Source organism: Pygocentrus nattereri, chromosome 2, assembly GCF_015220715.1.
Source record: "Pygocentrus nattereri isolate fPygNat1 chromosome 2, fPygNat1.pri, whole genome shotgun sequence".
In the NCBI taxonomy this organism is placed as follows: domain Eukaryota; kingdom Metazoa; phylum Chordata; class Actinopteri; order Characiformes; family Serrasalmidae; genus Pygocentrus; species Pygocentrus nattereri.
In genome coordinates, this window is record NC_051212.1 from 28,520,684 (window position 1) to 28,538,693 (window position 18,010).

The 18,010-nt window shown below is 45.8% G+C and overlaps 1 protein-coding gene across 2 annotated transcripts; it reads right to left on the reverse strand.

Moving 5' to 3' along the window:
- Nucleotides 1–113: 113 nt before the first annotated feature.
- Nucleotides 114–9,381, reverse strand: senp3b (SUMO specific peptidase 3b). Of its 2 annotated transcripts, none has more exons than XM_017724893.2 (11): nucleotides 9,171–9,381; nucleotides 7,519–8,238; nucleotides 7,023–7,181; nucleotides 4,242–4,353; nucleotides 3,817–3,964; nucleotides 3,651–3,698; nucleotides 3,455–3,532; nucleotides 3,075–3,212; nucleotides 2,851–2,934; nucleotides 926–976; nucleotides 114–598 (listed from the first exon to the last, which is right to left on the reverse strand). In XM_017724893.2, exons 2-11 carry the CDS (start codon nucleotides 8,198–8,200, stop codon nucleotides 488–490), a joined length of 1,611 nt encoding a protein of 536 aa, XP_017580382.1. In that variant the 5' UTR covers nucleotides 8,201–8,238; nucleotides 9,171–9,381; the 3' UTR covers nucleotides 114–487. The 2 variants fall into 2 exon arrangements, with proteins under 2 accessions (XP_017580382.1, XP_017580381.1); XM_017724892.2 differs by having other exon boundaries at nucleotides 7,023–7,184; nucleotides 9,171–9,379.
- Nucleotides 9,382–18,010: the final 8,629 nt, after the last annotated feature.

Consider the following 18,010-nt stretch of genomic DNA (forward strand, 5'->3'; position numbering starts at 1 on the left):
TGCCAAATTATTACCAGAGAAGACTGAGGAAGCAGTAACCAAAAAGTAACTGAACACGTTTGGCCGACAGAATAACGACACGCTGCCAACAGTTATTAGACCAAACCCACTCATCGTTTTCATAAGGCATGATTTATTGAAAAATAAGAGTCAAACATGATTACGCTTGCACCTTTGAGTAACATGACACTTCCCCACACTTAATAAAAGCATTAACACCTTTACAGATGGAGAGAAAAATCATAGAAAAACACTGTGGAAGCCAAGAGCACAAAACAGCTCCCATCAAAACGCCACATTTCAATAAATCAGCCATTAGAAAAGACATTGGCCTCTGACAAACACAAGAAAGTAACACTGATACAAAACAAAAATGAAAACGTGGGTTTGAAAACGCAATGTCCAGCAATGTCCTGTCTTTGTACAGATGAAAGTTTCCATGTTTTTTTTTCGATCATCCTCTGGTTGCACTGCCATTAGGTAAGTATCACAGTGAGAGCTTACAGTGACAAAGCTCTTTGTACATGAGTCTCCTCAGTTTAGGCATGTCCTGTTGACTGAAGCTAAAGGGCAGTTCCAACGCCAGACACTTGCAGTACTAGAACAAAAAAAAAAAAAAAAAAGGACAGATTAAGACAGCGGCATAATTATACTGAACAAAAGTATAAAAGCAACACTTTTCACTGAAATCCCACAAGAAGTCCTGAAACAGAATTCACACATTAGTATCTGGTGTGACGACCATTTGCCAGAAGCAACATTACATGTCTAGGAAATAAATCCAGGATTTGCAAAATGGGAGCAAAACCAAGTGTTGCATTTATGATTTTGGTCAGTAATTAATTGATGATTCATTCATTCTTTTAGGAATGGCATTAATAACTATGCAAAATCATACATGTCCCAATAACAAAAATTGGCTCACCTGAAGGACAAACGCCCCACAGTCACTGTCATTATTCTGCCTTCCTACATTCTGAAACACAAATACAGCCTCTTTTAGTTTACAAGCACAATCTTTCAGAAATCAATACATTTACATAACCATTACAAACTGACTCACGCAATTTACATTATTGTCATTATTGTTGCTAGATTATCCAGACACCCCTTCTAAGTAGTGAATTCAGCTACTTCTAGGTGCACCAATTGCACACATACAGTTGGTAAATCTCCATAGATAAGCACTGCCAATACGTCACCTACAGGGTATAAAGCATCACCTACAGGGTATAAAGTGTGCAGCATTTTGCTGTGGAGCACTGGACCTGCATTCTCTGGAGAGATGTAGTGCCACCCAATATCTCTAAGATGAGTTAGAGTAATATCAGTTATCCAGAACTAATCATCCAACATCAGTAGCTGACCTCAGTAAGGGTCTTGTGGATAAATGCAATCAAATCTTCACAAGCACTGTTCTAAGACCTATTGTACAATCTTCCCAGAAGAGCAGATGTTGATCAAGCAAGCTCCCCTTTATGGCTGCCCAGCCGCCCAGCCACCCAGCACTACCCCCAGGCCTGGCTCCAGAGGTAGGTTCCAGTGACCCTATGCCAGGCAGGGTACGCGGTTTTCTGTGCCCGTTTTTCATGGTGGGTTTTTGGATCGTGTTAGCCTGGGTCTTTACTCCAGACCTGTTCGCCCTGGGAGACCCTACCAGGAGCAGACTGCTCCCGACGACTTAGCTCTGAAGATCCCTAGACCACACAAGCCCTTCCACCACAACAAGGCCCTAATCCAGGAAGTCCTCAAATGAGTCCATGGTCTTAGCCCAGAAAAGGATGGCATGCCCACTCCAGGTAAGGGGAAAGGACTTGCTCCAGGTGGAGGAGTTTAAGTATCTCGGGGTCTTGTTCACGAGTGATGGGAAGAGGGATCGTGAGATTGGCTGCAGGCTGGGACAGGCAGCAGCAGTAATGAGGTCACTGTACCGGACTGTAGTGGTGAAGAGGGAGCTGAGCCAAAAGGCAAAGCTCTCTGTTTACCGGTCAGTCTACGTCCCGACCCTCACCTATGGTCATGAACTATGGGTAATGACCAAAAGAACGAGATCGCGAATACAAGCGGCAGAAATGAGCTTTCTTCGCAGGGTGGCGGGCTACACTCTATTTGATAGGGCGAGGAGCTTGGCCGTCCAGGAGGAGCCCGGAGTAGAGCCGCTACTCCTCCTCATTGAGAGGAGCCAGCTGAGGTGGTTCGGGCATCTGATTCGGATGCCCCCTGGACGCCTCCCGGTGGGGGTGTACCAGGCACGGCCTACCGGGATAAGGCCCCGGGGTCGTCCTAGGACCCGCTGGAGGGATTACATCTGCAAGTTGGCCTGGGAGCGGCTTGGGGTCCCTGGGAATGAGCTGGAGGAAGTTGCGGGGGACAGGGTCATCTGGGATTCTCTGCTCTCCCAACTGCTACTGCGACCCTATCTGGATTAAGCGGTTAATGATGATGATGATTTCAGAAGAAATGTGGGATGAGCATGTGTTTACAAACGTCAACATTAACAAAAGTTAACATTACTGTGGGGAGGCTACAGGCTAGAAATTAAGAGCAGGTGAGCCTTACATATTCTTCTCTATAGACAAAGGAAAATGCTTAGTGCCAAATTTTCCAATGACCTGTAAAAATTGTTTAAAAACTGTTTAAAAAAAAAACACCATTGTAAAGTAGATGTTTTCTATACAATAATAATAACTTTGCCTAGATGCAGCTTTCAGAATTCTATTAGCTGACCTGACACCAATACCCAAACTGCTTTAGACAAAACTAAACACAAAGCATCTTAAAACAGTCCATCCATAATTTCCTTAATTCGCAATTTGTGGTCACTGCTCAAGTCTTAAAAGACTGACTCACCATTTTGAAAAAGCCTCTCCACCCTGTGAGGAAATCTCTCTGCTGTTTTATGATAGCTTCTGCCTGGAGGTACTTAAAAATGTGCTGCAAGGAGAAAGAAGCTGTTTTTTTTAGAGGACTGTAGTTTTGAACCACACACAAGTTAAAGGCCAATTTATTCTAAATCCATGACGTTGGGAGAAAACTGATACATTTTTAACAGAGTAACAACAAGAAGTTCTGACCTTGGGACAACGACGATTAAGAGTTCGTTGGGAGTCAAAGTATGTAATGGAACGCTGCTTGATGTCCACTGATACCAGTGACCAATGCACTTCCAGATGAATGGGAATCAAGAGTAGGTCCTTGCTGAAGATGTCAACCTGAATCAGAATGTACAGAGAAGCTGGATGCATGATACATACACACAAAAGCATGACATGGTGATCAAAACAAAGTTCACAAGGCCTTTAGCCGATATCATCAAAAAAGGCAAGCTTTAAAAATAAATGCCCCAACATTTGTTAAGTTCCCCCTGAAGCTTATTGATATTAATTTTCTAATATTCATAGCCCATTATACGTGAACAGTCCTATGGCAGGTGAGATTAGAGGAAAAGTCTTACATTTTTTGTCCACCGTTTCACGCCATCATAACCTTTAGTTCTCAGCTTGTCATAAAAGAAGCTGTTGAAGAAGTGAACCTAGGACACACGGATTAAAACAAATTTAGGCCATTACACTACTTACATACATTATATTAATAGTGATTACATTCATACTAAAAGCTAGCGTTAAATCCATTAGTAATCTTAATATCACCTTGTCAGGGACTGAATCCATTACAAGGTCTCCATACATGTTCATGACCTGTGGGGGGGGGGGGGGGGATATATATCAGGCAGGACTGAGAAAGAGGATTGCACAGCAGTTTACAGTAATACACATTACTACATCAACTGATTAATTAGAATGTGCAATACTTTACTTGGTCATTCAGCCAGTTCTGTCCATATAGGGTGGTAAGATCATCCATGGTTAGGACATGACGCTTGTAGTTTACACTGAACCCTCTTAATATGCTTGTTCCTGGCGACCGCTGATAGGACTGGATTATCTGTTGCACTTCTGCCTTCCTGAAAGACCCAATCAGAAAACCATTCTTGTAAAATGCATGTGCAAAAATGGAGCAGAGAGTGAAATAAAACTTCTACATTCATTTCAAATTCTATATATATGTGTGTGTGTGTGTGTAGGTCTTATGAGTGCAATTTTGACTACTGGTCACAGCAAGAGCCAAAGCATGTTACAAATATGAAATATTTGTATACAAATATGAGGAATCCCACAAACATTAACATACTAAATAAACAAGTACACAATACTAATTAACACATTTTCTAGCCAACATACCTGTGAGGCTGGGAGAAATTCTCAGTGAAGATCTCCTGCAGTTGCTCTACAATGTCATCAGCATGTATAGGGATTAGACTGCCATACTTATGGAGAGACTCGTCCAAAACGCCTGAGAGACATTGAGTGTTTTGTCAACATGAATGTAGAAAACAAGCAAGTTTTTCTAAATTGTCTATTCTGAAATTTTCTGGGACTTTAAAAGGAATGGTTGGGCAATTTCCAATTGACTCCAGATGTAGTTGCTCAGCTGAGACATGTTTTACTTCTTGCCGATGTGGTTTAGGACACACTGTGACTTACTGTGAACTATAAAAAAATGAACAAAACTTCAACATTTAGCTGAACACTGCAGGCAGCCGTTTTAGACAAGAGGTGTTATGCCTAATTCTACCTGCTCTTTGCCTACACAAGGTCACACAGGCATATGGACACTAAAGAGTTATTATTTCTATTTTATTTTTAAATAAATGTTTAATCTTGACTTTTCTAACCACAAATGTGTTACAAATAGAAACAATCTAGCATCCTAAACCTGCATACCGTGTGTGTTTCAAGGGGTGTCCGATTTTACAATCAGGTGAGATCTGAGGTAAAATTTCAGCAGCATTCACTGACACTATAACATTATGTTCATTTTTACAGTTCATAAGTCATACTATGATCTAAACCACGAGTCTGTGTGAACTTAAAGTCCTGAGTCCAGATTCACAAAGCTTCTCAGAGTAGAAGTGCTGAACCAAGATCAGATTCCTCACATCATTTTCCAACTTCACTGAAGACAAAACCTAGACCAGAACTTAAATGCTGAGAAGCTTTATACCCTGGATGGACTTTGAGAGATGTTTTGGGGAGGAATTTACGAAAACAATTTAGGTGACTATTGACGTCTAGTGCTCGTTAGCCTTGTAGCTGCAGTTCTACAACCCCTGGCAAAAAGTATGGAATTACCAGTCTGGGATGAGCACTCATTCAGACATTTTATTCTGTAGAACAAACTCAGATCAAAAACATGATGCAATAATAAGGTCATTCCAAAGTGCAACTTGTTGGCTTTCAGAAACACTAAAAGAAATAAAAAAAAACATTGTGGAAACAAAGTAAATGTTACTTTTATTGAGCAAGCATGGGAAAAAAATATGGAATCACTCAATTCTGAGGAAAAAAATATGGAATTACTCAAATTGAAGATAGAAAATAAGGACACACCCAGTCAATTTCCTTTCCCTAAATGGACACCTGCCTCAGATTAGATCTGCTCGTTAGTCTGCAGTTAAAAACACCTGCAGTCATGACACCTTGGAGGGCTGCTGGACGAAGTGGAGTGGCAAGAACCATGGCTCCAACAAGAGAAATGTCTCTTGAAACAAAAGAGAGGATTGTGAAACTTCTTGAAGAAGGTAACTCTTCACGCATGGTTGCTAAAGATGTGGGCTGTTCACAGTCAGCTGTATCCAAGATATGGACCAAATACAAACAGCATGGAATGGTTGTTAAAGCCAAGCGTACTGGTAGACCAAGAAAGACCTCAAAGCGTCAAGACAAAGAACTTAATGCCATTTGTCTTGAAAACTGAAAAAGTACAACTAAACAGATGAAGCATAAATGGGAGGAAGCTGGAGCCAATGTATGTGACCGAACCGTAAGAAATCGCCTAAAGGAAATGGGATTTCAATACAGGAAAGCTAAAAGAAAACCATCATTGACACCTAAACAGAAAAGAACAAGACTGCAATGGGCTAAGGAGAGGCAATCATGGATTGTGGATGACTGGATGAAAGTTATCTTCAGTGATGAGTCAAGAATCTGCATTGGACAAGGTGATGATGCTGGAACTTTTGTTTGGTGCCGTTCCAGTGAGATTTATGAAGAGGACTGCCTGAAGAAAACAACCAAATTTCCACAGTCCTTGATGATATGGGGCTGCATGTCAGGTAAAGGCACTGGGGAGATGACTGTGGTTAATTCTTCTATCAATGCACAAGTTTATGTCAAAATTGACATTTTGGACAGTTTTCTCATCCCTTCAATTGAACAGATGTTTGGAGATGATGAAATAATTTTCCAAGATCACAATGCATCGTGCCATAGGGCAAAAACAGTGAAGGCATTCCTTGGAGAACGACACATTCAGTCGATGTCATGGCCTGCAAATAGCCCAGATCTCAACCCAATTGAAAACCTGTGGTGGAAATTGAAAAAAATCTGGCAACTGCTATCAAAGAGAGTTGGCACCAAATTGATGAAGAGTACTGTTTGTCACTCAAGTCCATGCCTCAGAGACTGCAAGCCGTTATAAAAGCCAAAGGTGGTGCAACTAAATACTAGTGATGTATTTTAAATGTTCTTTTGTTTATCTGTTTTTCATGATTACATATTTTTTTCCCTCAGAATTGAGTGACTCCATATTTTTTTCCCTGTGCTTGTTCAATAAAAGTAACATTTGTTTCCACAATGTGTGTTTTTTTTTTTTTTTTTTTTTTTTTTTTTTTTTTTTTTTATTATTTCTTTTAGTGTTTCTGAAAGCCAACAAGTTGCACTTTGGAATGACCTTATTATTGCATCATGTTTTTGATCTGAGTTTGTTCTACAGAATAAAATGTCTGAGTGCTCATCCCAGACTGGTGATTCCATACTTTTTGCCAGGGGTTGTAAACTAAAGAAACAAAATTTCGACACCAAACATGTACTGGTAAATCGACTACAACTGAGGAAACTGGAAATTTGTGTAAATCTACTATTCCTTTAACTGCAGGTAAGACAGTCTATAGAAGTGTTTACCTTGGACACAGGACACATGCTCTTCAGTGAGGGCCATCTCCACCTTCTGCTTGGTAGGTTTCTCAAGCATTGAAGAAAAATTCCACCCTTCAGTTTTCCCAGCACAGACTGCTGAGCTGGACTGTGAAATGCCATAACCATTCAATTCACCGAAAGGAGCTTCTGAGGGCAGAACAGACACATTTTTCATGAGGATATCAAATATGAAAAAATGCACATTGACACTTGCTTACAATTTTCTATAAAAGTCCCTTTTATACCGCTACTTTGCTTCAATAATTGATATCACTCATAAGGGGCTTAAAATGGTTCTTTGGAGTGATACAATGGGAAAAAGCACTTTTAGTTGCCTAAATAACCCTGTAGTAGAGTTTATCTCCACATGATGTAAAGGCATGCAATATCTATTTCTTACAACAGATCATTCAAGGCAATAACCATTTAATTACCATTACTTTTAAGTAAGCAGGTAACTGTCAACCCTGACAAGTCTTACCAGTCTCATTTCTTGGTGCGTTCTGCACTCCTAATCTTGAGCTGCTTGGGCCAGGATCCAGTCTCTGCCTGTTTGCATAAAGGCTATACTGGCGCCACCGCCTTGCCCGCCTGTGCCCGAGTGTGCCCACCCACTGTGCGTGCTGTCGCCACGTCTTCCAGTTGTGAGCGAGCCGGAAGCGCAACCCCATGCAAGCACGAAGCCTCTTCCATCGCTTCAGCCTCTGCTGCCTGAGCCCTCGGAGACGAACCCGTAGAGGGCTCTCCGAAAAGTCCCCGGCATCAAGTTTGGCCTGCTCCTTATCTAATGGTGACAGGTTCTGGCTTTGTTGTTCTTGTGACTGTGATTGATGTGGGGTATGCCAGTCCTCCACTCCATCCTCCTCTTCTAATGGTGCACATTCCGAATTGATCTCTTCATCTTCGTCCATCTGTTCATCTTCTATTTCCTCATCCTCCTCTTCATCTTCATCATCTATTTCATCTGGCTCAGTGTACTCTCCAGTCCAGACCTGCTCCTTCTGGCTCAGCTTTAAATGCATGGGGCTTTGAGTATTGTGAGGAGAATCGGGGCTCAACAGATGCCCTCTTGCCATTCCTCCAGGAGTGCCCTCGTGGCTCACAGTCAGCGAGAGCTCACCCTGCCAGCGGTTATGAGCCAGGCTTGTCCCGCTGTCTCTCATGGTCCACGGGCACCCTGCTACCTGCGCCAGCTCGCCGTCTGGAAAAGCACACAATGATGACATGGTCATGTTTTATAATAAGAGCCTTTAGTGCTTCAATTCTGGCTTTGGAGGGTTCACCAGTTGAATGAGATGCATTAAATCAAGTAAATCACCAAAGTGCCGGAAACTGTCCCAAAACTGATGAACACTGCTGTAGAGATTTTTCTTTCAAAACCAAAACATCAGTGGTTCCAGATAGAAAACTGGACTCCCACGAGCTGTGCAGACTAATAAACAAGATGTTAAGAGGGATTTTGCTATTTGAAGCAAATACAAGTAAAACATGTGATCATTACATCAGCATTTTAATTACATCTAAAATATGTGCGAATATCCAGAAACCATTTTCAAGGGCAGCTCTCAATTTCGGAACAAATCTGACAGAGGAAACTTCAGAATGATGATTATTAAAAAAACACTATGTAAGCTATTTATCTTTAGCACTGACCTCGGTTACACACGTAATCGGAGCACACCGTGATAAGACACAACGTTACCAGCTGAATGCCAATTTTACCCGTACAAACTTCGACAAGTTGGATATTTTGCAAACTGGTGATGTGGAAAATTTAAATGTGGATCTCAGCACAAACGAAGCCCCTCGGCCAGGCTAGCGCTGCCCCCCAAATCACTCCCGTCCTCCCGACCAGTTAGCATTTAGCCACAGCGAGCAGCATGTTTACAAACACAGCCCGCTACCTGTCTTCACCCCTGGACATATCTCCCATCTTCGGTTCATGTCCGTTTGTCGTGCATGTCGCGGTACTGCACAGACTGCTGACACGACCCACGGCAGGACTCAGGATCTGCTGTGTGGAGTTAAAAGCGTGTGAATTAGCCCGCTAGGCAGGCTAGCTAGCTTAACGCACTCCGGTTAGCACGCCGTACCGCCTCTCGTTGTCTACATTTATGTCGACAAAACACTCACCGTCCGCCTGCAGTTTTATATCAGGGTCAGTGGACAGAGGGTCTCTAGACGGTTTACTGTGTATTTAAGGGGTTTTGCACATTTCGCAGCTCGAAGACTTCAACCCTAATCAATGAGCTTCGTCGCTTTCTTTCGGCGAAGGCATGACGCCTCTGCTGTCGGCGTCAGCACAGCTCTCCCGCGGCCGGAGCAGAAAGGCGGCTGCGCTCCAATCTGCGGCATAGTGCGCCAACTAGAGCGCGTAGGGGACGCGTTCCAAACCGCTAGAGTTAAGGGCGGAACCTGTGACTCCGGCTGTGAGGGAGAGTTCTGTAAACAGAAGACCTAACAAGTGAGGTGGGCCGCAGTCTGTCAGCCGTTCAGGACAGGACGTATCTGTTTGATTACTCCGATGGACACAATTGAAAAGGAAAATATGATCGATCCTAGTGCAGCGACGATAGTGAACATCGGTGTAGCATTCCAGCGCTGGAGAGGGGCGTTGTGGAGGAGGAGACCGGTTACTGGTTGAAATATGAATGGGAAGGCTCGTAACACAACATGGTGTCTGCATGGTAGCCAGAACCACCAGAAAAAATATGTTTTTTGTGCATTACTGAGCCAAAGGCTGCAAATCATTTATCATTTATGAGGTCTTTTGTCAGATTTAGATGTTTTGAAGAAATATTTTTTTGAGGCTTCTAATCATAAAAACATCACATCCTTTTACATCTTTTTTTCTCGTGAGGTGGATTTTTGTGGATTATACTAACCCTGAGGATCGCTTTTAACGTCTGGGCAGTTTTATGCACCAAAACAGTCATTTATATGTGACCATTTTTTTCTTGACAACACAGAAACGGAAATGATCTAAAATCGGACTGCTGTGAAACTTTAACAGTGTTTACAAACTACATTAAACTCCTATAGTAAAAAAGCGAGGAATATTCAGTTTTTCTTCATATGAGTCCTTTAATAGTTTAAGCTGTAGTATAGTTTACATACTATAAATACAATATGAAAGCCCACACAAAACCTTGTTGTTTCTTGAATTCTCTGGCAACAAATAGCTGATCATAAAGGGTTTGATAATTGCCTGATGTGCTGACTCAGGCGTTTTAGAGTGAAAAACTGGGGTCTGGAACATCAGAATCGAGCCCTGTGATTATAATGGAGACAAAGAGGTGTGAATGATGCTAAACCATGGTGAACATTAAAACATTTACTAAAATGACTTCAAATTTGTTCGTGAACATCTCTTATTTAGTGTGTTTTTATCACCAAACGTGTTAGAATTGCTAAATTTACTTCAGGATCAACAAAGTATCTATCTATCTATCTATCTATCTATCTATATATCTATCTATCTATCTATCTATCTATCTAGAATGAAATAAAAACATCACTGTTCTGATACAAACTTGGAAGATAAATTTGCACCAGAACACACAGGAAGTGTGTTAACAGAAGGTAAAGGTGTTGATTGACTCGGCGCTCCGTCAAATTCAGAATTTCTTTCACAAATAGTGCTATTACATAGTATATACTATATAATAATCATACTGTTCAGCCATTAAGCCAGAGACCATTGATTTTACTCTGTAACTGAGCAAAATATAAACATAATTTGCCTGACTTATTCATAAGTTGCATAAATGTATTTCTGCTTTGTTATTGTTTTCTCTCTCTCTCTCTCTCTCTCTCTCTCTCTCTCGCTCTCTCTCTCTCTCTCTCGCTCTCTGTCTCTCTCAAACACACACACACACACACACACACACACACCATCCTCGACAAGACAGTTGAAGATCTGCAGAAAAGACCACTGGTATCAACTTACCAACCCACCTTGCTTGATCCGCATATGCCACACCCTTCACACCCAGGTCATCGTCAGTTTCAGCATTTCCCTCACAAGGGAGCTTCAGACAAACAAAGGTTTAAATAACCAGACTCCAGAAAAGTTTCTCTCCTCACATCAGTACACTTCTCAGGTGTTGTTTCATACAGTTTCACTGTATCGGGCCTCACCTGCCAATATCTTCAGAAATGTTTTCTTAATTTTGCTGTTGAGAAAGAGTCCTAAGAAAAAGGCTATGTCAGATTCACAATGTGTTCTAAAACAATTGTTCACACGTTTGTCCTTTTGATTGTGTGTAGATTCTGTCCTTAAGATCCAAAATAAGAAAACACTGCTCAATGTGCGTGAATACTGCATAAGTGGATTTGAAGAACAAATTTCTTCTTAAGAATGGTTGGGGAAAGAGGCCCATTGATGCGTTACTTGACACTGTGTTTACGCACTTAATTCTTCTTATTTTATTTGATATTGTTTTACCCAGCACGGTTAAGTGGGAAACCTTTGTTGTCAGTTCCACACTTTTCAGTTACCCTGTAAACGTGAGCTACTATGTAACCAAAGACAAATTCCTTGTATGTGCAGCCATGCTTGGCCAATAAAGTCTGATTCTGATCCAGACTCTGTAGCAGGACTTGCCTATTTAGAAGACTTATTAAAACTCTGAGTGTACTTAGTTCTGTGCTGGAGATAATGTAGTCAACCTGTAGCCCTAATTTTCTATTCTCATGTTTCATCATCAGTCAAGATTCAACTTTGCTGTGGACAAATCATGACAAAGTAGCGGTTTATAAAAGGTGAGATAAGACAAGATAATCCTTTACTAGTCCCACAACAGAGAAAGTCTCAGTGTCACAGCAGCGAAGAGATAGTAAGGCATTCCAGAAAAGAAAAGAGGTAACAAGAGGAGAAACAACAAGCAATGAATTATCCTTGTTAATTACCTAACAAGCTTTTTACAGTATGCTACTTGTTACTCCATAGACAATATATACAGTATATAATGCTAAATATAATATAAACTCTATTCTTCACAACGGTTAACAATATAAAGGATTATAAATAAATGAAAGCTAAAATATTTACACTGTAAGGATATTTTACCTGAATTTCACATAGAGTATTGCACATGAGGTACTGATTTATATTACACATGGGATGGTGAGGAGTTAACAATATAAACATTATAAATAGAAAAGCAAAAAATCTTTACACTATAGATATATTTGAAAATATTGCACATGGAGTGTTGATTATATTGCACAATGGTGATGAATTTCACTGTTTATGTTCTGTAGGTGTCTGGGGTCTAATGGGCATGGGGGAGGGTTCTACTGGGAGCAGTGCTGGTTGTACAGTCTAAAATCAGTCCAGTGCTGCCAGAGTCTCATGCATGGGGTGGGAGCTGTTCTCCAGCATAGATGCTAGTCTGGCTAACACCCTCCTGTCTACCACCGCCTGCATTGGGTGTAGGGGTCCTCCCAGGACAGAGCTGGCCCTCTTAATGAGTCTGTCAAGTCTCTTTTTGTCTGCGGTTGAGATGCTGCTACCCCAGTAGACCACTCCATAAAAGATGGCTGATGCTACAGTGGTCTCGAAGAAGGATCTCAGGAGTGCCCCCTGCACTCCAAACAACCTCAGTCCTCTGAGCAGGTAGAGTCAGCTCTGGCCTTTGCTATAAAGTGCACTTGTGTTATCTGACCAGTCCAGTCTATTGTTGAGGTGAAAACCCAGGTACCTATAAGAGCACACTCTCTCATGTCCCTTCCCTGAATGTTCACTGGTGAAGGGAGACGACTGCATCTGTGAAAATCCACAAAGTCCTGGGTCAGTCCTCTGTACTCTTTATCGATCTCTTTGATGAGTCTGATGATTGCTGAGTCATCAGAGAACTTCTGTAGATGGCAGTTTGTTGAGCTGTACATGAAGTATGCAGTGTATAGGGTGAAGAGGAACAATGCCAGGATTTTTCCCTGCAGGGCCCCTGTACTGCTGACCACCATGTCAGACACACAGTCCTGTGCCCTCACACACTATGTTTGGTTGGTGTGAGAGTCCAGAATCCAAGTTAATAGGTGATGATCCAGCCCTGTGTTCTCCAGTTTGTCCCTCAGGAGCCTATGCTGTATGATGTTAAAAGTACTGGAGAAATCAAAGAACACGACTCTCACAGTGAGCAGGGAAATCACTGAACTGTGCTGGACGTCAGCTCAGTCTTAAAGGGGCTTATATATACGATGTAGAAAAAAGGTGTAGAAGTGTGAGTTAAGGTGGGTTTTTCTTCCACTCTTTCACAATTTTCATTTGCACTGATTTTTGTAAAATAGGCCTAAATAACTGCAAAGTGTTTTTCATTTCATTAAACTCTCCAACATAGTTTTCACTGCTTGATATGAATGATCACATGTGGAGATGACCTGCAAGCTGTGAAAAGAAGTGAATGTTCTCTACCTTTCACATATTGTTAATGACTTACTTTTATACGTATATAGTATATGTCCGCTTCATACCTTCTAGAATTTTTAGGCTATAATTCCATAGGAGGGCTGCTGATATTGTACAAGGAAGTCCGAGGCGCAGTGTGAGTCGAGGGGGTGAAGCTGTTAAAATCTTGTCAGACTGGATTAACTAGATGGGGTAGTGTGAAGGGAAAAGCTTTGTGTAACAATGCCAAAACCTCTTTTCTTACTTGTCTCAATGACAAGAGGTTTCAACCAAAACATGTGCCATCAAATAGCGCAACAATGCAAGAATAACATTTCTCAATATTAACTGGCAAAGAAGTTTTGCTTTTCATCATCTACGGTGCATAATATCACCAAGATTCAGAGAAATCTCAATACGCAAGGTACAAAAAAAATAGTATTTGCTGGCTGTGATCTTTGGACCTTCAGGCGGCACTGCATTAAAAACAGATATGATTCTTTGTTAAGCAAAAATGAGAAAACACTTCACTTTCAAAACTGCAGCAGTCAGTCTCCTCAGTTCCCAAACACTTATAGAATGTTGTTAAAAGAAGAGATGATGAAACATAATTTATGAGGAGAGTGCAGTGTGAGCTGCTGAGGGGGTTTATGGGGAGAGTGCAGTGTGAGCTGCTGAGGGGGATTATGGGGAGAGTGCAGTGTGAGAGTGCAGTGTGAGCTGCTGAGGGGGATTATGGGGAGAGTGCAGTGTGAGCTGCTGAGGGGGTTTATGGGGAGAGTGCAGTGTGAGCTGCTGAGGGGGTTTATGGGGAGAGTGCAGTGTGAGAGTTGATGTGTGAGCTGCTGAGGGGGGTCATGGGGAGAGTGCAGTGTGAGAGTGCAGTGTGAGCTGCTGAGGGGGGTCATGGGGAGAGTGCAGTGTGAGAGTGCAGTGTGAGCTGCTGAGGGGGTCATGGGGAGAGTGCAGTGTGAGAGTGCAGTGTGAGCTGCTGAGGGGGGTCATGGGGAGAGTGCAGTGTGAGCTGCTGAGGGGGTCATGGGGAGAGTGCAGTGTGAGCTGCTGAGGGGGTCATGGGGAGAGTGCAGTGTGAGCTGCTGAGGGGGGTCATGGGGAGAGTGCAGTGTGAGAGTGCAGTGTGAGCTGCTGAGGGGGTCGTGGGGAGAGTGCAGTGTGAGAGTGCAGTGTGAGCTGCTGAGGGGGGTCATGGGGAGAGTGCAGTGTGAGAGTGCAGTGTGAGCTGCTGAGGGGGGTCATGGGGAGAGTGCAGTGTGAGCTGCTGAGGGGGGTCATGGGGAGAGTGCAGTGTGAGAGTGCAGTGTGAGCTGCTGAGGGGGGTCATGGGGAGAGTGCAGTGTGAGAGTGCAGTGTGAGCTGCTGAGGGGGTCATGGTGAGAGTGCAGTGTGAGAGTGCAGTGTGAGCTGCTGAGGGGGGTCATGGGGAGAGTGCAGTGTGAGAGTGCAGTGTGAGCTGCTGAGGGGGTCATGGGGAGAGTGCAGTGTGAGCTGCTGAGGGGGGTCATGGGGAGAGTGCAGTGTGAGAGTGCAGTGTGAGCTGCTGAGGGGGTCATGGGGAGAGTGCAGTGTGAGAGTGCAGTGTGAGCTGCTGAGGGGGTCATGGGGAGAGTGCAGTGTGAGAGTGCAGTGTGAGCTGCTGAGGGGGGTCATGGGGAGAGTGCAGTGTGAGAGTGCAGTGTGAGAGTGCAGTGTGAGCTGCTGAGGGGGGTCATGGGGAGAGTGCAGTGTGAGAGTGCAGTGTGAGCTGCTGAGGGGGGTCATGGGGAGAGTGCAGTGTGAGGTGCTGAGGGGGGTCAGGGGGAGGGTCAGGGGGAGAGTGCAGTGTGAGAGTGCAGTGTGAGGGGCTGAGGGGGGTCATGGGGAGAGTGCAGTGTGAGAGTGCAGTGTGAGCTGCTGAGGGGGGTCATGGGGAGAGTGCAGTGTGAGAGTGCAGTGTGAGCTGCTGAGGGGGGTCATGGGGAGAGTGCAGTGTGAGAGTGCAGTGTGAGCTGCTGAGGGGGTCAGGGGGAGAGTGCAGTGTGAGCTGCTGAGGGGGGTAATGGGGAGAGTGCAGTGTGAGAGTGCAGTGTGAGCTGCTGAGGGGGTCATGGGGAGAGTGCAGTGTGAGCTGCTGAGGGGGGTAATGGGGAGAGTGCAGTGTGAGAGTGCAGTGTGAGCTGCTGAGGGGGTCATGGGGAGAGTGCAGTGTGAGAGTGCAGTGTGAGCTGCTGAGGGGGGTCATGGGGAGAGTGCAGTGTGAGCTGCTGAGGGGGTCATGGGGAGAGTGCAGTGTGAGCTGCTGAGGGGGGTCATGGGGAGAGTGCAGTGTGAGAGTGCAGTGTGAGCTGCTGAGGGGGTCATGGGGAGAGTGCAGTGTGAGAGTGCAGTGTGAGCTGCTGAGGGGGTCGTGGGGAGAGTGCAGTGTGAGAGTGCAGTGTGAGCTGCTGAGGGGGGTCATGGGGAGAGTGCAGTGTGAGAGTGCAGTGTGAGCTGCTGAGGGGGGTCATGGGGAGAGTGCAGTGTGAGCTGCTGAGGGGGGTCATGGGGAAAGTGCAGTGTGAGAGTGCAGTGTGAGCTGCTGAGGGGGGTCATGGGGAGAGTGCAGTGTGAGAGTGCAGTGTGAGCTGCTGAGGGGGTCATGGGGAGAGTGCAGTGTGAGAGTGCAGTGTGAGCTGCTGAGGGGGGTCATGGGGAGAGTGCAGTGTGAGAGTGCAGTGTGAGCTGCTGAGGGGGGTCATGGGGAGAGTGCAGTGTGAGAGTGCAGTGTGAGCTGCTGAGGGGGTCATGGGGAGAGTGCAGTGTGAGCTGCTGAGGGGGGTCATGGGGAGAGTGCAGTGTGAGAGTGCAGTGTGAGCTGCTGAGGGGGTCATGGGGAGAGTGCAGTGTGAGAGTGCAGTGTGAGCTGCTGAGGGGGTCATGGGGAGAGTGCAGTGTGAGAGTGCAGTGGGAGCTGCTGAGGGGGGTCATGGGGAGAGTGCAGTGTGAGAGTGCAGTGTGAGAGTGCAGTGTGAGCTGCTGAGGGGGGTCATGGGGAGAGTGCAGTGTGAGAGTGCAGTGTGAGCTGCTGAGGGGGGTCATGGGGAGAGTGCAGTGTGAGGTGCTGAGGGGGGTCAGGGGGAGAGTGCAGTGTGAGAGTGCAGTGTGAGGGGCTGAGGGGGGTCATGGGGAGAGTGCAGTGTGAGAGTGCAGTGTGAGCTGCTGAGGGGGGTCATGGGGAGAGTGCAGTGTGAGAGTGCAGTGTGAGCTGCTGAGGGGGGTCATGGGGAGAGTGCAGTGTGAGAGTGCAGTGTGAGCTGCTGAGGGGGTCAGGGGGAGAGTGCAGTGTGAGCTGCTGAGGGGGGTAATGGGGAGAGTGCAGTGTGAGAGTGCAGTGTGAGCTGCTGAGGGGGTCATGGGGAGAGTGCAGTGTGAGCTGCTGAGGGGGGTAATGGGGAGAGTGCAGTGTGAGAGTGCAGTGTGAGCTGCTGAGGGGGGTCATGGGGAGAGTGCAGTGTGAGAGTGCAGTGTGAGCTGCTGAGGGGGTCAGGGGGAGAGTGCAGTGTGAGCTGCTGAGGGGGGTAATGGGGAGAGTGCAGTGTGAGAGTGCTGTGTGAGCTGCTGAGGGGGTCATGGGGAGAGTGCAGTGTGAGAGTGCAGTGTGAGCTGCTGAGGGGGTCATGGGGAGAGTGCAGTGTGAGCTGCTGAGGGGGGTCATGGGGAGAGTGCAGTGTGAGAGTGCAGTGTGAGCTGCTGAGGGGGTCATGGGGAGAGTGCAGTGTGAGAGTGCAGTGTGAGCTGCTGAGGGGGTCATGGGGAGAGTGCAGTGTGAGAGTGCAGTGTGAGCTGCTGAGGGGGGTCATGGGGAGAGTGCAGTGTGAGAGTGCAGTGTGAGAGTGCAGTGTGAGCTGCTGAGGGGGGTCATGGGGAGAGTGCAGTGTGAGAGTGCAGTGTGAGCTGCTGAGGGGGGTCATGGGGAGAGTGCAGTGTGAGGTGCTGAGGGGGGTCAGGGGGAGAGTGCAGTGTGAGAGTGCAGTGTGAGGGGCTGAGGGGGGTCATGGGGAGAGTGCAGTGTGAGAGTGCAGTGTGAGCTGCTGAGGGGGGTCATGGGGAGAGTGCAGTGTGAGAGTGCAGTGTGAGCTGCTGAGGGGGGTCATGGGGAGAGTGCAGTGTGAGAGTGCAGTGTGAGCTGCTGAGGGGGTCAGGGGGAGAGTGCAGTGTGAGCTGCTGAGGGGGGTAATGGGGAGAGTGCAGTGTGAGAGTGCAGTGTGAGCTGCTGAGGGGGTCATGGGGAGAGTGCAGTGTGAGCTGCTGAGGGGGGTAATGGGGAGAGTGCAGTGTGAGAGTGCAGTGTGAGCTGCTGAGGGGGGTCATGGGGAGAGTGCAGTGTGAGAGTGCAGTGTGAGCTGCTGAGGGGGTCAGGGGGAGAGTGCAGTGTGAGCTGCTGAGGGGGGTAATGGGGGAGAGTGCAGTGTGAGAGTGCTGTGTGAGCTGCTGAGGGGGTCATGGGGAGAGTGCAGTGTGAGAGTGCAGTGTGAGCTGCTGAGGGGGTCATGGGGAGAGTGCAGTGTGAGAGTGCAGTGTGAGCTGCTGAGGGGGTCAGGGGGAG